The 23,963-nt window shown below is 48.6% G+C and overlaps 1 protein-coding gene across 2 annotated transcripts; it reads left to right on the plus strand.

Annotated features, from left to right (window-relative positions):
- Nucleotides 1-1,828: 1,828 nt before the first annotated feature.
- On the plus strand, nt 1,829-18,450 carry LOC122438607 (leptin). Of its 2 annotated transcripts, none has more exons than XM_043463646.1 (3): nt 1,829-2,178; nt 13,785-13,956; nt 15,728-18,450. In XM_043463646.1, exons 2-3 carry the CDS (start codon nt 13,813-13,815, stop codon nt 16,082-16,084), a joined length of 501 nt encoding a protein of 166 aa, XP_043319581.1. In that variant the 5' UTR covers nt 1,829-2,178; nt 13,785-13,812; the 3' UTR covers nt 16,085-18,450. The 2 variants fall into 2 exon arrangements, with proteins under 2 accessions (XP_043319581.1, XP_043319579.1); XM_043463644.1 differs by having other exon boundaries at nt 1,863-2,178; nt 15,725-18,450.
- Nucleotides 18,451-23,963: the final 5,513 nt, after the last annotated feature.

The raw sequence follows: 23,963 nt of genomic DNA on the forward strand, positions 1-23,963 counted from the left end.
GTTCTTTTGAATTTTTTAAAAAATAATACATTATTCTAACACAACATTGCAACATTGTAAAGCAATTATACTTCAATTAAAAAATTAAAAGTAAAAATACTTTATTATATAATATATAATTATAATATATAAAATATATTGTATAATATAAATATAATTATATTATATAAACATATGAATAATAATATATAATAATTTATTTAAAAATAATTATTAATCAACACAAAATGTAAAAAATAGGTAGGTGATGGGTAGATAGGCAGACAGGCAGTCCACACCCTCACACTGTGGTCTCAAGTGCTACTTGGTGTTCAGGCAATAACTCTGGTCCCAATCTGACCTCTGACCCTTAAAAAGGTGATGGTAAGACAAGTAACCTGAGGCTGTCAAGGCCCCTGCCTGTGAGCTAAGTCTCTGCTTAGAATCAAGTTACAAAGATGTTGTGGACAAGAAAAATTTGGTGGTAGTGGATGCTACTGTCTCTATATGAAAAACAACACAAAACACCATTTCCAGCGGGGGGTGGGGGGGGCAGATTTTCTTCAAAATGTAATTTCATTGTAGACACTTCTTTAAAAGAAACATTTCTTTGTTTGACAGTGCTGGGTCTTAGTTTCAGCATGCAGGATGTTTAGTTACAGCATGAGAACTCTTAGCTCCGGCATGTGGGACCCAGTTCAGTTCTCTGGCCAGGTATTGAACCTGGGGCCCCTGCATTTGGAAGCAGGGAGTCTTAGCCACTGGACCACCAGGGAAGTCCCCTGTAGATGCTTTTATGAAAAGCAAAAAAGCACAAAGAAGAGCTTAAAGATTCCTGATCCTACTCCCAGTAGTGATAATGTATATTTTGGTGTGAGAGTGTGTGTATTGATTGGCATGTGTGTGATCAGAAAACACATACCATTTTATAACCTGATTCTTTCCAGCTCACAAAATAAAGTTATTTTCCTACAGCATTAAATATTATTTTACAACATAATTTTTAATGTGTGCATATTGCTGCTATGTGATTTTCAATAACTTACTAATGTCCTATGCTGAACATTTAGTTGTTGTCCCACCTTTTTAGTGGCCATGTAATTATAAATCATGGTCAATGCTAACAATTTCTGATTTTACAAACATATAGTACAATATCCTTCCTTTCTTCAATAGATAATTATTAAAAGCAAAACAACCAGACTCAAACAAACAAAGTAATTATAAAATATATTTTAAAAGATATTGGGTAAAATTCAAATGCAGACTAGCTCATGATGTTAAAGAATTACTCTTGTGTGGTAATGGTCTTCTGATAGAGAAAGAAATGCTTCCTTATTTTTCAGAGATAAACACTGAAGTATTTAAGGATGAAACGCCATGATGTTTGTAATTTGCTTTAGAATATTTTAGCCAAAAAAATTAATGATGCAAATATGCAAAAATAGTACATTAAGCCTAAATTTGCCATTTTCATTTAAAAAATATATCTTAAAAATGAAATTCTTCGCGCAAGGCACCAGGCTATCAATGTGGGATACAGATGTGAACAAAACGGACCCCTGTGGGACTCGGCGGAGCACACAAATTTTGGGGGAGCACGTTCCCGATAGGAAGTCTCCGATGCAATACGACCGGTGCCTCCAGGACCTGCGTGAGCCTGACTTTCCCCATCCCCTCCACACCATCATCAAGGCAGATGTGATTTTCCAGGCCAGGAGCACGCCCGGTCGCTCTCGCCAACCCCGGGTTTCCCCGGGCGCCCAGAGCCGTCGGGTCCCGCCGCCCAGCGGAGCTGGCTGCTCCGGCCTCACTGTCGGGGCGCCACCGCCCCCAGCCGGCTCAGAGGAACCCCTCACCGCTACCCTGTCCCAGGCGGCCGTTCCCCGAGGCCCGAGGGGCAGATCCTGGGGCCACCTCGAGGATTTCTCACACCTCCCCAGACGCCCCCAACTTTTCAGGCGATACCGGAGGGTGGGCGTGGGGCTCCTGGCGCATCCGAGACCCTCCCTGGAGGCCCTGACACGCGGCCGCCCGGCCCGACGCTGCCCCGCCGCCCCGCAGGGCGGGAGCTGGCGCTGCGGGTGCGCCCCGGCCTGCAGGGCAGTTGCGCAAGTTGAGCTTCGGCGGCTATAAGAGGGGCGGGCAGGCATGGAGCCCCGGAGGGATCGAGGAATCGCGGCGCCCAGCAGCGGCGAGGTAAGTGCCCGGCGCTCTTCTTTCTCCTTCTCCGCCGGTATTTCTTGGCAGGCCACCCAGCCCAGCCCACCCGGGACCGTGGGGAAACTGAGGCGGGCGAAGGGCAGGGCGGACGGCTTGGTTCTGGATTGGGGTAACTTTGCACCAGAGTTCTAACTGGTGGGAAGGCAGCTGGGAGCCGGGGAACGCTAGCTTTGCGGCTGGGCTGTGCCTGCCCTCGGGGCAGCAATCAGCGCTCCAGGAGCCAGCCTGGGCCCCAGGAGACTGCCAGAGCCTCCAGCCCTGCCTTTGACATGCTTTAGAAATGGCCTTGAGCACACCCCCAAAGATCGGGATACCCCGCCCCCATGTGCAGGGGACGTGCGTTGAGTTTCTGAGGAGTGTGAGTTCTGAGGGTGTACAAGGAGTCTTGTTCTGCGGGTGAGAATTCAGGCACCATTTCCCAGCAGGGTTCCTGACTTGTGAATGCGAAGGACTGTATAAAACCCAGGCTATAGGATGGAGATGAGGAAGTAGGGATGAGCAGAAAAACTGGGAGAACCTGAATCTCCCAAAGAAATTATGAAAGATCTCACTGCATCTGGCCTCAAAGTCATGAGAATTGCCTTTTACACTATGGATAAAATAGGGTTCCTTTGGGGCGACCAAACAGGGGATCCTGGGAAAGACCTGTTAAACTTTTCCCACTGTAACCATTTCTGTAGCCAAAACTGATAAATGCACACTATTGGCAGGTGGGCCCCCGGGTGACACCTACCAGGCCTGCCATCTCTCCTGGCTTGGTTTCAATTTCATGGTGGATGGGTTTGCCTTCACACTCCAGTTTCTATAGCTTAAAGATGTGGCACTTTGGAAAAGTGAATTCTTAAATACAGTTTTTGATCCAAGTGACACTTGATGGTGGCCTGGTTGTCATTTGAGAATAGCAGCCTTGGAGGGGATGGGAAGATAGTCTGCAGGGGAAGCGAGGCAGAGGGCAGGGACTGGAAGGCACCACCCCGGGTGCAAGAGCTCAAAGACTCCCCAGGCTGTCCTCTGTCAGGCTCTGGTGTTTGCTCTGTAGAGCCTAAGGAAGCAGTGCAGTGGGCAGCTAGGACCAGGTGGGACAGAGGGTATCCAGTCTCTTCCCACCAGGACAGTGTGCAGAACCATACTCGCTCCCACTCTAATGCCCTCCTGAGCAGGAAGGTCTTGCTGATCTTTTCTCTCATGTAGGCAGGGGGAGAAGGCATGAGAAAAGCAGTGGGTGTGACTCGGTTCTTTCCTTTTCAAGCAGTTGAGGACTTTGGGCAGAGGGGAACGTTTCCATGTTGGCCAAAGGAGCATCCCTCTCACATTTTGTACATCTTATGCCCAAAATAACTCTTCTTGGTATTTGGGGGAAATATTTTCCTCCCCCTCCATTCCAGGAAATGGCTCCAAGTGCCAAGGACAGAGCCAAGGAGATTGCAATGAATTCCTGCCCATTAGCCGCAGGCGGATGCCTCTCGCATCTGAGTGGCCTGTGCAGGGTGTGGAGGTGACCGCTTGGGAGAACCTGGGTCTTTGTCCCCGCTCTGGCCTAGATGCCACTTAGGGGGACGTGGTGGTGGTGGTCAGTGGGAGTCAGAGAGAGATTAGGGCTCCAGGGATGGGGAATCCTCATGGTGTGTGTATCCTTCAACCGCATGCATGTAATTGAAAGGAAAACCGAGCCAATTTCTCCTGCAGTCAGTCAGTCAGTAGGCCCTGTTCCCACCAGCAGCAGGAGTCCAGCGGTGACAACTCCCTCCTGGCCTGCCAGTGAGAGCCTTGGAATTCTTCTTTGTCCACACAGTTGTCTCAGAGAAGTAGAAAGAGAGGATGTTTCAGCTTAAAAACAACACACCTGCCTCCTGGACCCACGGAATCCTTTGCACTTCATGTGTGACAACAGATGTGCCTTGCTTCTCAGCAAACGGCATTTTACAGTCTTTCCTGCTCCATTCCTCAGCTCTCTGGAATGATCGGTGTCGATGCCGATAGCTCATCCATCCCACAGAAGATTTCATTCCCATCTGTGCACACACTGAGTTTGTACTCTGGGGTACTCCAGACTGGGTGTGCTAAGGAAGAAGTAGAGAAGCCCCAGAGAAGACAGGCTGGGCAGAGCAGAGACCTCTGGGAAGGGCAGGAGGCCGAGAGCGCAATAGGAGCAGCCAGGCTGAGTGGGATCAAGCCAGGGAGTATCTGGGACAATAGTTAAGATGGAACAGAATTCAGGAAGCTGAAGGGAATAGGGGCCCAAGTGATGTTAGAGGACACCTGTGCGGTGCAGGAAGCCATGAAAAGGAGATCAGGATTCTGCAGCATATTCTGTCTTCATTAAGAACGCTTCTTAGGAATTCCTGCTGAGCAAAACTGAATTCTAGATAGACTTTAAAATGGGAGCAGCCTAACCATCTAGAGGTAGGTTAGCTTCATTAGATAATGAAAACCAGAGATGGGAAATATTTCATTCATTCATTCCACAAATATTCAGTGAGGACCTACTCTGTGCCAAGGCCTTGGGGGAAATGCTGAACAAGTGACATATCCACCACTCCTGGACCCAGCAGACATCAATAATTGATCACGGCACCTTGTCCCTCTCATACTGGAGGGAGCTTCAGATTCCTCTCCACTCAGCACTCCAAGAAACCACTAAAAACTGATCCGAGTTGACACAGGAATTGAAACCTATTTGTTGTTTCTGATGAGATTGAATCTAAGGGTAGTTTCTGATGAACAGAAAAACTATAACCCTTGCACCCACATTCTGGCTACCAATTAAGTATGTTAACCTAATTTCTCAACCAGGCTCCTACTTGCAAATAAGAGAAAATCACTCATGCTAACTCTGTGTTTTCAACTGTATATTGCAACCAGCATTTAAAACCAGAATGGAGACTCTCCAGTGTGCGTCACCCATAGTGAAGATGAATTTCATTTCCTGACACTTGTTTTTCTTACAGATGTGTATCTATATGTCTCCTGGATGAAAAAATATATATTCAGAAAGTTGAAAACCACTCAAGTGAGCAGTATATGTGAAAGAGTATCTCACTCTTAAGGCTAAGGACAGGGCGAGCCTAGAACCAACAAGGACAGGAACCAGAAAGAAGGTCAAGAAAAAGCACAAGCATTGACCATAATCCACATGCCCCCACTCCCCCAGGTGGGTAGATGGACCCTGGTCTCTCTTAACTACTCCATGCATGTGATGTCAGCCATGGCTACACTTGAGTTGCTGAGTCTTCATCAGAAGCAAACGGGACTCCTCAGAGCATACTTTAAATTCCTGGGAGAGATGTTAACTGACCCAGTCAGGACGTGGAGGAGGAAAGGGAAGAGAAAAGAGTATTCTGCTTCTCTTGCCCACTATTGTTCACGCAAACATCGCCTCCAGGATTCGTGTGTGTGTGTGTGTGTGTGTGTGTGTGTGTCCTGCACAGGGCAGATCCCCCAGAAGGTCCCGACCACCCATAGAATCAAGCCCAGGACCTTCTAGCTCTCCAGCCTCATATACACTACTCTTCTACCATATTGAATTCTCTCAAACCCACCCATGTATCCCAGCTCCACACTGTCCCCTTGGCCTGGAATGCCCTGCTTGCTTCCCTCCCCCTGGGGAACTCCTGTCCTTCAGGTCTCAGGCAAAGCTATCTCGGCTGCCCAGAGTCAGCCCTTTTCCCTGTGCTCCCCCAGCTCCAGGTTCCTTCCCTTATAACTTTCACCAGATTGTATTAAAATGAGTTGTTTAAGCTTCTGTCTGTTCCACTGGATTCTGAAGAACTCAGAGGACCCAAACTTCTCTGTCTCCTTCATCCCTTGTCCTTTCTCCATCCCCAAGTCCCTTCCTACTTAGAGTTAGGGAGAAAGGAATGAAGGAAGGCTGAGAGGGAAGAATTCAAGGGAACCAACAGGCAAGATTTCTACAAGGAGAGAGAGGGCATAGACTGGCCAGAGCTTTTTCCTTAAAATGAATAGTAAATACCACATTCAGTTCAGTTCAGTTCAGTCGCTCAGTCATGTCCAACTGTTTGCGACCCCATGAACCGCAGCATGCCAGGCCTCCCTGTCTATCACCAACTCCCAGAGTTTACCCAAACTCATGTCCATTGAGTTGGCGATGCCATCCAACCATATCATCCTCTGTCAAATACCACATTACCTGAATTTAATTTTCACTAACAAACCAAAGATCACTGGAGTTGTTGTTCAGTTGCTCAGTTGTATCTGACTCTTTGTGACCCCGTGGACCGCAGCACACCAGGCTTCCCTGTCCTTCACCATCTCCCAGAGCTTGCTCAAACTCACGTCCATTGAGTCAGTGATGCCCTCCAACCATCTCATCCTCTATCCTTATCTTTCCCAGCATCGAGGTCTTTTCCAGTGAGTCAGCTCTTCACATCAGGTGGCCAAAGTATTGGAGCTTCAGCTTCAGCATCAGTCCTTCCAATGAATATTCAGGGTTGATTTCCTTTAGGATTGACTGGTTTGATCTCTTTGCAGTCCAAGGGACTCTCAAGAGAGATTACTGGAGAGAGGGGTATAAAAACCTACTGGCTGGAGAAGAAGGAAGAGAGAAAGCTGTTCCGGGCCCCTTGCTTACCTCTGGTACCTTCTACAGGGAGAAGGCAGAGGAGTTTGCATAGCTCAAAGCTAGTGGCCTTTGCCAGCAAATGTTTGTGACCTGGAGCTTTCCCTATCTCCCCCACCACTCTCTCCACTGCTGGAACCTGGGGCAGGCCTGCCCTGGGCCCAGCTAAACTTCATGTGTGTGTGTGTGTGTGTGTGTATGTGTTTGATCTAGAGAAACACCTCCTGCCTTGACATGGAGGTCCCTACTTGGTCTGCTGCGTCCCCCAGGACAAGAGGGAAGGTGAGGGAGCTTATGTCTGGGGGCCACCAGCTTCTTGAGGAACCAGGAGGCAAGCTTGTCTGTGGAGAAGGGGGTGCTTCAGGGAAATGCCAAGTGGGGAAACAAGGCCTGCAGTCAACCCCAGATGAACAGAGGGGGGCCAGTATCCAGGACCCAGGTGAAGTCAGAGTAGGGGTCATAGGGGGGTTGAGGGCAAGGTTACACGAGCCTCTTCCATTAGCCTCAAGACTTTTTCTGTGATTACATTTCATTTTCCAGTGCTCTGCTGGGGTTAGTGGGTAGAACTCATTCACTAGTTTTTCTCTTTTCTTCCCCAGTGCCTCCTTGGCAGGGGATGCTGGTATACCTGATGGGGCATGGTCAGGTCTTAATTCAAGGAGAAGAAAGGCAGTCTGCAGCACAGGTTAGCTGGCAGGGCGTCTAGAGGATGCACAGAACAGAGTGGGTGGTGGGGGAGCCAGCGGAGTGGAGGGGAGACCTCAGGGTGGAGAGCAAGCCTCCCCCTTCATGAGCTGCACACACAGTCCAGCCACCCCCTACCCTCTCCCAGTAGTGACCCCTTCCTCTCCAGGCTCAACATTTCAGCAGTTCTTCTGAGAAAATGACAGCTCCTTAAATGTTTAAAACTTCTAGAGGGAAAAGGCTTTGCAGCCCAGGCTGAAGGCCGACACCTGCCTTTTCCCCTCATGACTCCTCCCACCTCCACTCTCTACTCACTCTCGTCAGTAGCTCCAGCCAGAGCTCCTGGGTCTGTGTCTGAAGTACCCCCTCCCCTTTTTTTTTTCCTGAACTGAGACCCACCCCCCCAGTTCCAGCTGTCAGCTGGACAGGCCCATCTGAGGTCCCACCAATACTAGTGAATCAGCATGAACGCTTGTTCATCAAACCTCTCCTCGTGCCTTTCCCAGTTTCCAGCTGCCCCCTTCTTGTCACCTGGGCTGCAAGCCTAAGCCTGGAAGTGATCACAGCACCTCACTTCCACAGAAATAAGCCTGGCCTCCCTGGCTGGCACTCACAGCTCCACCCCTCCCATCACACCTCCCATGCCAGCTGGGAGCCACCATTTTCTGAGCCCTCTGCTGGGGTGTCTCCGCTCTTCCACCTTACAGACACAATCCCACTCCTCCATTCTCAGTGTATGTTAGTCGCTCAGTTGTGTCTGGCTCTTTGTGACCCATGGACTGTAGCTTGCCAGGCTCCTTTCTCCATGGAATTCTCCAGGCAAGAATACTGGAGTGGTTGCCATTCCCTTCTTTAGGGGATCTTCCCGATGCAGGGATTAAACGCAGGTCTCCTGCATTGCAGGCAGATTCTTTACCATCTGAGCCACCAGGGAAGCCCCCACATTCTCAGGGCCCTTATTAAATGCCACCTCCTCCAAGATGCTCCCTCCGTTCCCTCACTGGAAATAACAGTGACAACGGCTAACATGTATTGGGATTGACCGTGTGCCAGGCACAGAGCAAGCGTTTTCCATCACGTAACAGTTACGGGTGGGAATTATGATTTGTTTCATCCCCATTTTACAGCTAAGCAAACTGAATCTCCAAGAGATCAGCAAACTTTCCCAAGGCCCTGTGCTCCAACTGAAACCTAGCTCTGCTGAGCTCTAGAGCTCATAGTTTTACTCATGACTCCCTCCCTTGAGTTATCCAAGGCATTTTATTTCTTTAAACATTCTTCCTTGCATTGTATTGATAGTTAATTAGGTAAGTTCTGAAACCTGTTGTTGAAGAGCATAACAGTTTTGTTCTTTACTTTTAACAAATAATATACGTAAGTAGTTGACAATGCTGAATACTGTGGTGTACTACCTGGACTTCCTGGGAAAACCACCAGTTCAGCCCCAACCATCCCCACTCCTGATCCCACTTTCCTGTGGTTGCATGTCTGTTTCATCTCTGCCTCTGGCCCACAGTGGGCCATCCATACATGTTAGATGTCAACCATCAAATAGATGCTGAGTAACTATTATGCTTCCAGTAGTCATGTATGGATTAAGAGCTGGGCCTTAAAGAAGACAGCACTGAAGAACTGATGCTTTTGAACTATGGTCCTGGAGAAGGCTCTTTAGAGTCCCTTGGACAGCAAGGAGATCAAACCAGTCAATCCTAAAGGAAATCAACCTTGACTATTTATTGAAAAGACCGATGTTGAAGCTGAAGCTCCAATAATTTGGCCACACGATGAAAAGAATCAACTCATTGGAAAAGACTGATGCTGGGAAAGACTGAAGGCAAAAGGGGAAGGAGGAGACAGAGGATGAGATGGTTGGATGGCAACACTGATTCAATGGACATGAATTTGAGCAAACTCTGGGAGATAGTGAGGGATGGGAAGCCTGGCCTGCTGCAGTCCAAGGGGGCTCAAAGAGTCAGACACAACTCAATGACTGAACAACAACAGCAAAACTATTATGTGTCCAGCACTGTGCTCAGGGAAGGTGTAAGACACTCCCCAAGAACTGAAAATCTCAGGCCACAGCCAGGCCCCACCCTGGTAGTGACGCTGAAGTGAACCAAAAAAGACTTGACGTCTGATCAAGTCTGATGTCTGTGTCCAGGTGAGTAAATTAATTAGTATTAAGTTTGGCCATGTTTAGCAGAGATCCAAAAGAACAGTGGCTTCACCAACACAGAGGTGATGTCTCTCACACACTCGGCACACGTCCAGAGATAGGTGGCCCACGCCAGTGTTTCATCTCAGCCCCAGGAAGTGCTCAGGGGGCGTGGCCACCTCCAGCTGCCTGTGTCACCATCCACACAGTGAGGCGGTCGTCCTCATGATCCGAGAGGCACAAGAACGCAGGCTGTGCATGCGTGCTAAGTCGCTTCAGTTGTGTCTGACTCTTTGCAACCCCATGGACTGTAGCCCGCCAGGCTCCTCTGTCCATGGGATCCTCCAGGCAAGAATACTGCATGGGGCGCGATGCCCTCTTCCAGGAGATCTTCCTGACCCAGGGATTGAACCCTCATCTCTCACATCTCCAGCATTGGCAGGCAGGCTCTTTACCACTAGTGCCACCTAGGAAGCCCAGGAGCACAGACTACCGAATCTGTAATTCAGGCATCAGGATGGAGGAGGGGGCAGAAAAGGGAGAGCAAAGGCACACAGCGCGAGAACTGCCACATCGTACTTCTGCTTGTATTCAGTTGGCCAGACAGAGCTGCATGGCCACACCACCTGGGAAATAAAGTATTTATTCTGAATGGCCACCTCTCTATCTAAACTTGGATGTTCTGTTAATTGGGAAGAAGGGAATAGACCCTGGAGCCGAATCATCAGTCTCTAGCAAAAGGGTTAGATGTGTAGATAGGACTTCCCTGGTGATCCAGTGGTCAAGACTCCATGCTTCCAATGCAAGGGACTAGGGTTTGATCCCTTGTCAGGGAACTAAGATCCCACATGCCTCAAAGTGCAGCAAAAAAAAAAAAAAATTATTTTAATTAAAAGGGTTAGATGTGTTGATGTGTGTGTGTGCACACTTGAGTATGATGTGTTATACATGTGAGCAAGTGGTTTCATGTTGTGTGTGTGGTGGATCGGGGGTCTCTTCATCACTTTGATCTCAGATGGGCCTGTTAACGTGTTCTCTCTGCCGCGACCCCAGGGAGCTCCCCTAACCCTGGTCTTTCCTCTTAGGCAGGCTTACTCAGCAGCAGCTTCTCAATTCCACATCTCAAGGAACTGTGATTTATTTTCAGTGCCCACTGAAGCATATTATCCATGGTGATCGAGGGGGCTAGTAAAACTGTTTTTCTACTCAGGTATTACAAGGTGGCCATGACATGCGAGTGACTATGATCAGAGTTAATCTGGTAATAAATTCTCTCGGTAAGGAGGGTGTCATTAATACATAAATCCTAGAAAAGGTTACCACCCAATCTTGTGCCTCAGGGGGAGGACCCCGAAATACCAGGCACCCTCTTGAGATGCCCAAGGAAGGCAAGGGGCCAAATGCTAGATTAAGGGCTGCCTACAGGTAGTGTTGCCCAAGCATTTCAAGTTCTGCCAAGTAATTACACAATTCAAAAAAAAGCTGACATTTTTCCCCTGTCCCCCACCTCCATCCCCCACCTACACCCTTACACACACATGTACACACAGCAGGCAGGGACTTTACAGGTGCTTTTCAGTTACCCTTTGAGCCAAGTGATGTTATTTGTTCCATTTCACTGATGGGAACTGATGCTTTAGGGAATTAAATCTTGCCCAGAGACACTCGGTAAATAAGGGCGGAGCCCAGTGATGAAGTTTTGGTGTCTAACCACTGGCTTCCACTTTTGCTAGGGCTTCATGGACTTGTGCTGAGGGCTTAGCAGTATTTATTTCCATTCCTCAAGCATTTGGTGGAAATGTTTACTCAGAGAATAAGGAGTTAATAGAGGTAGTGTTGAATTTTTAGGAGCCAAAACAAGCACAAAACCATTTGAAGTACCCTCTCTCGAATTACTTATATTTTTCATACATGAAATAGGTATGGGGGTACAATCTCTTAGCTTCATCCTAGAATAGAGCAGGGTGTTTGTTCCCGAGTGCCATGGTCCCAGGAACTGCCCTGGGTCAGACATTGGGGTGGCTTATAATTTGGGCTTTTCTCCAGGCTTCCCTTAAAGCCTGGAGAAACTGGTGGGGTGGGGCAGAAAGTGTTCCAGCTTTTCTGGCTGTGGCACCTTTGGCTGTGAATCCTAGCTTTGCAGCTTACTTGTTTGACTTTGGACAAGTTAGCATGTTTTCTTGGGTTTCACGTTTCCCCTTGGATAAAATTCAGATTTAAAAAAAAAAAAACCATACTTTTGATCAAGCATTATAATATAGAAATAGACTGCTTCTTTCTTTTTATGAATTAATGATTTAGTTTTGGTTGTGCTAGATCTTCGTTGCTGTGTGTGAGCTTTCTCTAGTTGCGGAGAGCCAGGGCGACTTCGTGCGGGCTTCTCACTGCTGTGGCTTCTCTTGTTTCAGGGCACAGGCTCTAGATGCATGAGCTTTAGTAGTTGCAGCACATGGGCTCAGCACTTGTGACTCGAGGGCTCTAGAGTGAGGGCTTAGTAGTTGTGGCTCATGGGCTTAGCTGCTCTACTGCATGTGGAATCTTCCCAGACCAGGGATCCAACCTGTGTCTCCTGCATTGGCTGGTAGATTCTCATCCACTGTACCACCAAGAAAGTTCCAACAGCTTATTTATTTTCTTTTCTTGCTTGTGGGATATTAGTTCCCCAACCAGGGATTGAACCTGGGCCACCATGGTGAAATCACCACAAGTTCTAACCACTGTATCACCAGAGAATTCCCAAGACTGCTTACTTCTATTATAGTGTCAGAATATGAATTATACTAATATTGCCACCTATGGGCAGAAAATGCGTTACCTGTTTTTAATCAAGACCCAGACGAAGCAGAACACAAAAAGCAGAGATGAACTTCTCTGCCATCTCCAAACCTTCATGTTAATACTTGCTGACCCATGATCATTCTTTCAGGCTCATCCACACATACTTAGCATGGATCATTGGCCACAGACTTGCAGGCATTTAACTTGATTACCTTTTGCCTCATGTATCTCATTAAAACTTCACAGCTTAATCAAGGATCCGCATATTATGAATGTTAGAGTTCACATTTCCATGACTTTGGAAGTTTCAGACATCCTGAGCGAACACGGTGGGCTGAGTGTATGTGCTCTCTCTGGCCTTCAGGTCTTTGCACCAGCTGCTCTCTTGGCCACTTATGGCAACCACTTTATACTCTTCCAGACACCTGCTTGGACTTCAATGCCCAGCTCAGGAGATGCCTCTTTCCAGGGAGCCCGCTTTGTAATCCCGCAATATCTTGCCCTTCTTGCTGAGCTCTTTCTTAAATATATATATATATTTTATGTATATATTTTATGTATATATGTATATATATATATATATACATAAAATTTATTTTTAATTGAAGGATAATTGCTTTACAATATTGTGTTGGTTTCAGCCATACTTGCAGAGCTCTTTCCTCCTGTATTGTTATGGCCTGTTTACTCTCTCCCCTATTAAACTGGAAACACTTTGAGAGTAAAAAACATCCGTTGTTCACTGTGGCATCCTTGGTGCCCAGCACTGCATCTGACCTTATCAGACCTTCTGTAAGTGTCTGTCAGAGTCAGGCTCCCAATGGGAGAGAAAGGAAGTAATAAAGCCAGTGGTAAATGCCATCACAGAGGTATCAGCACGCTGCTGTGAGAGAGTAATGAAGAGGACAGTCACATAATCTTTAATAATAGGGTAGTAATAGAGAACCTCTCACAACTCCTTTAAAGCTCTTTGACGCACATTATCTAATTTGATCCTCATAAAAGCCCGGAGATAGGTACATTGCAGGGGATACAGGGGGAGTTTTTAGCGGTTATGGGATATGCCTGAAGTCCTGCAGCTATTAAATGGCTGGATTGAAACCAGACCTTAAAAGCCTGCCGTCCATCCGCTCATGCCCTGGCTCACTGCTGTGTGGTCTACAGCACACCTCGCTGTGGTTTTCTTGATTCGCCACACCTCTCCCCAGGGGAATGCATTTCATTACTGTTATTTCTAGATAATGAATTGTCTTTGAGGAGATGATAGCTACGGCAGACAGCAAACCTCGTTGCTATCCGCATCCAAAGACGTGAATGCAGGTGGTAACAGAGCACATGGGTGTTCTCGGAGATCCAGCGACGTACCACGTGTGGTTCTTCTGTTTTCAGGCCCCAGAAGCCCATCCCGGGAAGGAAAATGCGCTGTGGACCCCTGTACCAATTCCTGTGGCTTTGGCCCTATCTGTCCTACATGGAGGCTGTGCCCATCCGCAAGGTCCAGGATGACACCAAAACCCTCATCAAGACGATTGTCACCAGGATCAATGACATCTCACACACGGTAGGGAGGGACTGGGAGACGAGGTAGAACCGTGGCCGTCCCGTGGGGGACCCCAGAGGTTGGCGGAGGAGGCTGTGCAGCCTTGCACAGGGGCCCCAGCAGCCTGGACGCCCCCCCAGCATAAAGACAGCTCCTCTCCTCTTCCACTTCCCTTGCCTCTCACCTTCTCACTCTCCTCCCTCCCAGACTGGAATCCTAGTGCCCAGGCCTAGAGGGAGTCACAAAGGTCCCGGTGTCCCCTTGGCAGGTGGCCAGAACCCCAGCAGCTCTCCCTCTGGGCCTCCATCTCATTTCTAGAATGTTTTAGTCGTTAAGCATTCTTCCTGGCTGGTAGCTGAGCTCTGACCCTGCGAAGCTTCTCCTCATTACTGCCAGCCCTGCCCATCAAGCCCTCTTCAGATACAACCCTCTGTGTTTTTGCAAACAGTTATCAATGTCTCTTGGGGCATTTTTTTCTGAGGTCCACAAGCTCAGACCTGCAACCACAGATGAGGTCTGTATTTAGAATGAGGGAGATGAAGTGTGAGTTCTCACCCTTCTGTTCTCTGTAAAGTCTTAAGCTAGTCAGGTTCCTCAAGGTCTTTAAATCCCAGTTTCCTCATCTAGAAAATGAAAGTGGGAAAGTGTTAGTTGCTCAGTCATGTCCAACTCTTTGAGACTCCATGAACTATAGTCTACCAGGCTCCTCTGTCCATGAAATTCTTCAGGCAAGAATACTGGAGTGGCTTGTCATTTCCTTCTCCCAACGAGATCTTCCCAACCCAGGGATTGAACCTGAGTTTCCTGCATTGCAGGCGGATTCTTTACCATCTGAGCCACCAGGGAAACCCATAAGACCTTGTGAAGACTATTAAGATAGTCATCTAGACAACAGCACTATCTTAGTAGTCTTCATAAGGTCTTCATGAGACTAAATTAGATAAAGCAAGTGACCCTCCCTGCATACCCTTGCAGAACCAGAACTGTGCGTGCCCTCTTCCAAGGTTTTCAGTCATGACTTTTGATAGCTTCCCACCTTAAAAGTCAACTTGTTAACCTGCATGGAGCAATCTGGAGACTTCCACATCTGACCACTCTATATTTCTAACAGTGGCTTTGGGCAGCCAGGGAGCAGTTAGGTGGCCAGAAGGGGACAGATCAGAAATAGACAACGTCTGCATTTCCTAGGGAAAAGCCCTTAAGTTCCTTGCTTTCAAAACAGTCATTCAGCAAGCTGGACACATTAGACCCAGGGAGCCCCAACCTGTGTGGTGCCGGGATTGATTGCTGTGGGTGGCGGGGGAGGGGAGAGCCCCTCCTGGTAACCAGGGTTACTTGAGCGGGGGGGCATCGCTGGGGTAATGGCCTGAATCCCTTAGGGAGTGAGACTTCCTGGAGAACCTGACTGAGAGGGAGGAGTCTGCTTGGGGTGGAAGAGTTGGGGACAGGGCATGTATGGAAGACCTCAATGCCTGGGGAAGAAACTCAAGTAAGAAACAGGGAGTCATGGCTGGTTCTATAGCAGAGTCATCTGGAAAAGGGAACAACCTTCAAAGGCTGGTCTGGAAGCAAAGAGCAGGGTGGTTTGGGAAGGGCAGAAAGACAGGAGCCCAGGAGACCAGCTTGGAAGCATGGCGACCACGTGGGCACAAGAAATAAGGGCCCAGGGAGGATGGTGTGGAAGGGGGGAAGGAGGCACCTCCACACTCGAGGGAAGGGCGGAGTGGGGGGTTCTGATGAGCTGCCCTGTCTCCCACTGAGCTCTTACTCTCCCCTTCCTCCTGCATAGCAGTCCGTCTCCTCCAAACAGAGGGTCACTGGTTTGGACTTCATCCCTGGGCTCCACCCTCTCCTGAGTTTGTCCAAGATGGACCAGACATTGGCGATCTACCAACAGATCCTCGCCAGTCTGCCTTCCAGAAATGTGATCCAAATATCTAATGACCTGGAGAACCTCCGGGACCTTCTCCACCTGCTGGCCGCCTCCAAAAGCTGCCCCTTGCCGCAGGTCAGGGCCCTGGAGAGCTTGGAGAGCCTGGGCGTCGTCCTGGAAGCCTCCCTTTACTCCACCGAGGTGGTGGCCCTGAGCCGGCTGCAGGGGTCTCTACAGGACATGTTGAGGCAGCTGGACCTCAGCCCTGGGTGCTGAAGCCTTGAAAGCCTCTCTTCCCAAAGTCCAGGGAAGAAACCTGAGCTTCTGGCTGTCTGCAGGAGAAGAGAGCCTGTGTGGGCATCCTTTATGCAGGCCAGCGGGCCATTTCTCTCTCGCTCCTCTCAGCTGCTCTTCCAGAGGCAGAAAACTGCAAGGCAGGAAACCAAAGATATAAATACAGGTTCCATGCCCACCGGGAAGAGGGGCCCATCCAGCAAACAATAGACCGGAGCTGGGATTTTCACAGCAGTCTTCCTCCCTGTTCCAGCTCCCTCTCACTGCATGCTTCAGCATGACCTGGGGTGATTTCAGAGCCTTTGGACCATCAAGCAAGATTCCCTCTGAGAATCCAGGGAGCATCATGAAGGCTACGGGCACATACAGCTGGATGTTCCCACACAACACATGATGGAAGCATCTATTTATTTATTATGCATTTTATTCTGGATGGATTTGAAACAAAACACCAGCTTTTCCAGGCTCTTTGGGGTCAGCTGGGGTAAGGGATGCTACTGGGGTGCCCATCGACAGGCCTTGCCAAGGCAAACCCATTTTGAGTGACTTGAGGGCTCGCGAGTTTGTTCTCTGGGGACTGGCTTTGCTTCTACTGTGACTGACTTTAAATTACAGTGTTTGCAATGGCATTGCTCTGAACGGATCTCGAAGGACCAAGTTATTTTAAAAAAGAGAAGATGAGTTTTGTCAAGTGTAATATATAGCTGGGTATACGTGGAGGTGAGAAATGTGTTGATGGGAGGAGGGAAGATCTAGAATGTGTTTTCTGAAGAACATTTGTGTGATGGACTCTTTGGATGGGGTGAGGTCATCTTCTCATCTTTGTGGTTTTCATGAAGAGGAGATGACTCCTTCGGGGGGATGTGGGGGTTTCCAACCATCCATGGATGGAGTGGTGGGGGCACTGAAGCTGAAGACCGTCAGGGTAGTGGTGAGCTCTGGCCTTCTCTGACTGTTAGAGAGTGGTCTTGCTCATCAGGAAGTGAGGGCCCCACATCGGAGATGGTGATCCCCAGAGCAGGGGTCCTCGGTGTGAATGGTCTGGGTTGACCCCACATTGTGTTGATAACATGGTAGTGACCTTCTTTGGGATTTGCATGCTCACCCAAAGCAAGGCCATGTTTCCCATCCATTTGGGAAGGATTTTTATTCCAGTGGGAGAGGGAAGTCTTCAGGAAGTCTATGGGCTTCAGGGGATGGTCCCTAGACCTGGGTCAGCAATGGGTCAGTTGCGGCCCAAGACCCCAGGACCAGCCCCCAGGATCCTCCTTCTCACTAGTGGTCATCTGCAGTAGAACAAAGGAGGAGGCTTGGGTTTCCCACCATCCTGCCATTGTGATGCAGCCATCACACAACAGGAGGTGGATCAGTCCAAGGAAATTGGAATCTAAGCAACCAATTTTAAGACTGAGCACCTACTTGTGCTCAGCCCCCCAACTGGTGCTATGGGCTGAGAAGCTCACCAAATAAATATTAAAATGCAAGCCCTGCCCTCAGGGACCTTGCATTTCAGATTGTAGAATCCCACTCACCAGCGTGCAAAGGCTGCCGTTTCACCATGGCAACGGAGCAGCTGAGACAGTGCAGTCCTCAGCAGGTGGGAAATGCTGAGCTGTGGAGGGCAGTGCCCAGGGGCCCACAGGCTAACTGTGCTTGCACTAGGTAGCATTTTTACTTTTCAGGGCACGTCAGCATCTATTACTGTGATGCCACATCCCTTTGAAGCGGGATAGCTAAGAATTTAATAAGAAGAAAATACCTAAGACCATAACAGCAGGCAGAGGGCAGGACCAAGACTAGAATCCGGGCCCTCTGACCTCCAGAGTGTCCCTTGAGCCAGGTGGTAGTCTCTGGAGACGTGAACACAGTAGGGCAGGGAGAGAGGAGTGTTTGCTGGAAGAGAGTTTTGCAGGCGGTGAGGGAAGTGAATTGCCTGGAGGGAGGAGGCTGTTTTGTTTGAAGCTTCGGTCTGAGACACCGAGGGGAGGTGATAGGGTGAGCAGCTAGTTACAAAGAAAGGCAGAGAAAGGAAAGATGGGAGGGAAGGGTTATGCTGAAGCAGACTTCAGGGGCAAAGACGTTTGCTACTGAAACATATAAGGGTGAAAGTTCTAGAACGAGACTCATGTGATGGGCAGAGTCAGATCTGCTCGAGAAGACATGTCCCGATGATCACAGTCCATTCAGGCCGGGATGTTTTAAGCCTTTTGCTCACAAAACCTGGCATGGCACTAGGGCTCGTTCCCAGAGTGCGAAACTTCCAAAATGTAAACGATTGTGTTTTTCTGTAACTTAAAACAATTTTTTTTTGTTCCAAAAAGTCCAAATAAATGACCTTTGCCCCTTGGTCCTTGTTTTTGGTCATCCGCTGTGGAGGGGCTCCAGAAGGGCTGCCTGTGTGTGACAGGGCACCGCCTGGCTGGCTCCAGTCCATCCCTGGGATCAGCTCTGCCCGGGTTTGGCCATAGCCGGCCACCAGTTATTCAGGCTAAAGGATTCTCCCAAAGCCCAGAGCACTTGCTGCACCAGAGGCTATACAGATCAGCCTTGAGAAAAACCAAGCTCTCCACTATTCCAGAAACAAAAACTGAGAAAAGAGCAACCGCAACAAAACCATACATAAAAACATGTGGCCCAGTAACGGGCCAGGTACACAGACTGGAAAAGACCAGACTTGTCTTGTCCAGGACATAGAGCACAGACACTCACCTCTGTGGTGCAGTTTGGACTTGAGAGTTTCAAAACTCAAGCCCCGAGGAGGACCCAGGGGCTGGCCCATCAAAGGCAGTCACTTCTACAGGTGAAAAATTCCTCCTCCAAAAATTGCTGATTTCTCTGGAGAGTTTAATGAGATAATGACCTAGCAGAGTGTCTGCCTTAAAACAGATTTAAATGAATCTTCTCTTCACATCACAATTAGCTGCTGCTGCTAAGTCGCTTCAGTCGTGTCCAACTCTGTGTGACCCCATAGATGGCAGCCAACCAGGCTCCTCTGTCCCTGGGATTCTCCAGGCAAGAATACTGGAGTGGGTTAGCAGCAGGCTTTAAATGTCAGTGATCCAGGCCCAGGGAACACACTCGTGCAAACCCACCTCCACTAGCTTGGATCAGGGAGGAGAGTGGGGAGCAAAGCTCCTGATGGCAGGGAGGCTACAGAAGTGGGGCAGTCAGATGTGGCTGGAGCAGCCTAAGTGGACCACTTGGCAGCTTGGGGAAGTGTCTGGCCTCTCCTGGCAGACTAGACAAGAGTCCTTTAGCTAGGAATGACAGAAACCCTAAGGCAAACCAACTTAAACAAAAAAGAAAATTTTTGGCCCGTGTTGCTAAGTCCAGACCTCAGTCCATCTCTTACAACACTTTCCTCAGGGACCTGGAAGGTGCTCTGCCATGACCCACCCCACCTCCCCTCCTGCCTGAGGGGCAGCCTGAGAAGTCTGCCCACCTCCAGCCAGCAGCTGGGGAAGCCAGCCCGCAGTAGCAGGGGTCTCCGGGCAGAGGCCTGGGGATGACACTCCTTCCTCTGTAAAGTGACTCCCAGGGTCAGAGAAGAAAGGCCTGTTCTTAGAGCTGTTCCAGAACATTCTCCCTCCTCAGGCATTCTCTCGTGCTCCCCTGAGGCAGCAGCTCATATCTGCCAAACAGCTGGCAGAGTCTGGGAGCAGTGACTGGTGGCCGTGTTCAACCTCCAAAGGCAAGACTTTGGCTGAGTCTAGTGAGAAAAACCTGCGAGCAGCCCAGGAGGGCCTTCTGAAGACCCCAACCCAGAAACTTTCTGTGCACACAACCAAAAAAATCACACCCTATTTTTCCAAAAGGAATTTAGAGCAATTTATTCCTAAATTTAGGCTTTTAACAGTCTAGTGACATCTGACCACACAAATCCATCTGGGTTAAGTTCACCAGTGGGGTGCTTAACCCTTTGGCAATCTACTTAACCTCTCTTGCAAACACACTAGTCACTCCAGTTGTGTCCGACTCTGTGATTCTATGAACTGTAGCCCGCCAGGCTCCTCTGTCCATGGGGTTCTCCAGGCAAGAATATTGAAGTGGGTTGCCATGCCCTCCTCCAGGGGATCTTCCTGACCCAGGGAATGAACCCACATCTTTTATGTCTCCTGCGCTGCCAGGTGGGTTCTTTACCACTAGTGCTACCTGGGAAGCCTTAACCTCTGTTAGCCTCAGCCTCAGTTAATCATCTGTACAATGGGAGCATAATAACACTGTCTGCATAGATTTTTAGAAGATTGAGTGAAGCTATTACCCCAGTGACTGCTCCACAAAGAGCACTCAACAAATTATGTTGCTGTCATTAGTATTAATGAGTCAGGGCAGAAAAAGGAATGAGGACTGCAGTAACGGACACAGTGGATGCCCTCAGCCCACTTCTGAGTTCAATGCAGCTGTGCCGTGCAGCTGAGCCTTACATAGCCCTCCCTGCCTCGCTCCACACTGAAGCCTTAGTCAGCCTTCTCAGTTCACACAGGTCAGCCTGAAAGTGAGAGTGAAGACCTCAGAGAAGCAAGCCTCAATCAGTGGGCGCGGGGGCCAGCCTCCTACGGTCCGCAGAAGCAGTTCTGAACCACCTTCTACCTGGATTGAGGCGCTGGCGCTCACACCAGTCACATCAATAAAGCACTCTCAATACCTTTTCCCCTTCCACATCTCAGTCCCTCCTGCCTCCCTCTTGCCTCCAAAATACATTAAATACACCTCCTGCACCAAGAGCTCCGGCGCTGCTTTTGGAAGAACTCAAAGTAAGACAACTGCGGAGCGAATGGAGTGGATTCAGATTCTGGGAGAACTGGGAAGCAAGGTTCTGGAGAGGTGCAGGAACCACGCATCTGCACTCAGAGAACCCTGGGCCACCCCGGGGAGCAAGGCTAAGTGAGAGGTCCTCAGGAAGAAGGGACTCCACCTCAGGAAAGCTTGACTTGAGAGCGTATGGACAGGAAGGGGAATCCACTAAGAGGGAAGGATTACAAGATTAAGAAAGAAGGAAGGCAGGGAGGGGAGGAGGGAGGAAGGAGAGGAATGAAAAGAGGAGAAATATATAAAGTTAAGCATCACCTGTCTTAGCGTGTCCAGGATGCTATAACTAAGTACCATAGTCTGAGTTTCTGGCTCAGTGGTAAAGAACCCACCTGTCAATGTAGGAGATGCAGGTTCAATCCATAGGTTGGAAAGATCCCTTGGAGAAGGAAATGGCAACCCACTCCAGTATTTTTGCCTGGGAAATCCCATGGACTAAGGAGACTTGGAGGCTTCGGTCCACAGGGTTACAAAAGAGTCAGACACAACTCAGTGACTAAACAACAACATAGTCTGGGTGGCTTATAATTAACAGAAATTTATTTCTCACAGTTCTGGAGGCTAGAAGTCCAAGACCAAGGTGCCAGCAGATTTTGAGTCTGGTGAGGGCCCCCTTCCTGGTTCATAGACCACATCTTTCACTGTGTCCTCACATGGGAGAAGGGGCTAGGGGTTCTCTGAATTCTCTTTAATAAGGACACTAATCCCGTTCTTGAGGACTCCACCCTCACGACCTAATCATCAGGCAAAGGCCCCAGCTTTTAACACCATGACATGGCACTTGGATTTAACATATGAATGTGGGGGAGGGGGGACACAGACATTCAACCCATGGCATCACCTGATGATAACTGGCTGGAGGGACAATCAGGCCAAATCAAAGGAGTCTCGATTGTTGAATATTTTCTGGGTAAAATGTCTTCTTACAAAAATAGGAGCTAATATTGGCATTTCTTCCTTCCACAGAACCCTCACAGCCTCTTTGCTCCTCTGCACTAGTTCACAGGGAACCCTTTTTCATGGCTTTCACAGCCACATCCCACTCTGAGGAGTGAGCTTCTGAGGGCCGGCTCACCTTGCTCAGTGCCTGGCTATAGCGTCTGACACAATGCAGGCCTCCCCTTCCTGCTTGGTGACCAAAGAAATTGAGGTTCTCGTATACTAAGCCCATTATTTACATGTAAACCAATTCTGCAAAAAACCTGAAGACAGTCCTATCCTTTAAATTAGAATTTTCATTAGAATTCTGCTCACTCTGAATTTGCTCAGCAAACTTCTTTTTGAGTTCAAAGATAGAGATCTAAACCAACTGTGAAAGACTGCTTTGAGGCAATGGACAGAAATTTGACTGTGGATTCTGTTTTAGATGATGACAAGGAATTCTTATTAATTTTCTTAGCTCTTGATGATGGCATGGTGATTAATTATTTTTTCAAGTTTTCTTATTCATTAGAGAGTCAAACTGAAGTAGTTTAAGGTGAAATACAGTGATACCTGGGATTTATTTTAAAATACTTCAGGAAGAAATATATCCTTTTATTTATTATGTATGTATATACATATATAAGTGTAGTATGTATATACATATACATGAAGTTAAATAAGCAAGCTGTGTAATAATACATTATGTACACATGCATGTATAGTATGCATATATATACATATGAAGTTACATGAACAAGATCAGGACAATGCTGATCATTGTTAAAGCTGGGTGGTGTGTACATAAGAGTTCATTATACCAGGTCCTCTACTTTGGGGTAAAATTTCCAGAATAAATATTTGCAGGGGAAGGGTCACTCAGCCCAGCCCCTCCACTGCCTGGGCATCTGCGTTCTCGGAAGGAAGGAGGTGGTGGGGGGAGGAGGGAGAGTGAGGACGCCACGTGGGGCCGAGCTGCATTTAGCGTCACATGTGATGTCACCACCTGGCAGATGTCCCAGGGCCTGGGGGGAATGGAAGACTGTCAGAGCAGGTGTGGAACACTGACTAAAACAGACATTTAGCAAATCAAACAAGGAGAAAGTGGTTAAGAGCCAGCTGAAGATGCTGGCAAGGCAAGTTCTGATGCTGGTTAAAAAAAAGAAAGAAGAGCAGAAATCAGGGCTGTGAGCTCTGCCCCCTCCATGCTGGGCCCCAGGGTGCAGAGAAAGCCATGAGCCTTCCCTTCCCCTCCCCCAGGGAAATCATGGTCCTCCCTCTGTTCAGTTACTCCTCCATATTAAACATACTATATAGAGTGAAGCCCTCAGCCCATTTGTGAAGGAAAACAGGATTCTTGTCTCTTTCCCAATTAAGTTATCATTAAAAAAAAAAAAAAAGATTCACCTGGAGAAGAAAATGGCACCCCACTCCAGTATCCTTGCCTGGGAAATCCCATGGACAGAGGAGCCTGGAGGGCTACAGTCCACGGAGTCGCAAAGAGTCGGACACAACTGAGCGACCAAACCACCAGCAGAGAGATTCAGACGTTTTGCACTTCATATAAGCCAACTGCTGCTACTGCTGCTAAGTCGCTTCAGTCGTGTCTGACTCTGTGCGACCCCATAGACGGCAGCCCACCAGGCTCCCCCGTCCCTGGGATACTCCAGGCAAGAACACTGGAGCGGGTTGCCATTTCCTTCTCCAATGCATGAAAGTGAAAAGTGAAAGTGAAGCCCCTCAGTCGTGCCCAACTCTTCGTGACCCCATGGACTGTAGCCCACCAGGCCCCTCCATCTATGGGATTTTCCAGGCAAGAGTACTGGAGTGTGTTGCCATTTCCTTCTCCAATATAAGCCAACTGGGGGGTCACTTATGTAGAACGATCCAAGAAAGCTAATGAATAAACTCTTGTTCAAAACAAACAAGTGAGTGAGTGAAAGTTGCTCAGTTGTGTCTGACTCTTTGTGACCCCATGGACTCTACAGTCCATGGAATTCTCCAGGCCAGAATACTGGAGTGGGCAGCCTTTCCCTTCTCCAGGGGATCTTCCCAACCCAGGGATCAAAGGTCTCCCTCATTGCAGGTGGATTCTTTACCAGTTGAGAAAAAACAAACAAACAAAACGATT

This window comes from Cervus canadensis, chromosome 3 (assembly GCF_019320065.1).
Source record: "Cervus canadensis isolate Bull #8, Minnesota chromosome 3, ASM1932006v1, whole genome shotgun sequence".
Taxonomy (NCBI): domain Eukaryota; kingdom Metazoa; phylum Chordata; class Mammalia; order Artiodactyla; family Cervidae; genus Cervus; species Cervus canadensis.

What these genes read in the sequence shown, in the direction of transcription:
- LOC122438607 (XM_043463644.1), top strand. Translation starts at nt 13,813, where the DNA reads ATGCGCTGTGGACCCCTGTACCAATTCCTGTGGCTTTGGCCCTATCTG. An exon ending in TCAATGACATCTCACACACG is followed by an intron (nt 13,957 to 15,724) that starts GTAGGGAGGGAC and finishes CCTCCTGCATAG; the next exon opens with CAGTCCGTCTCCTCCAAACA.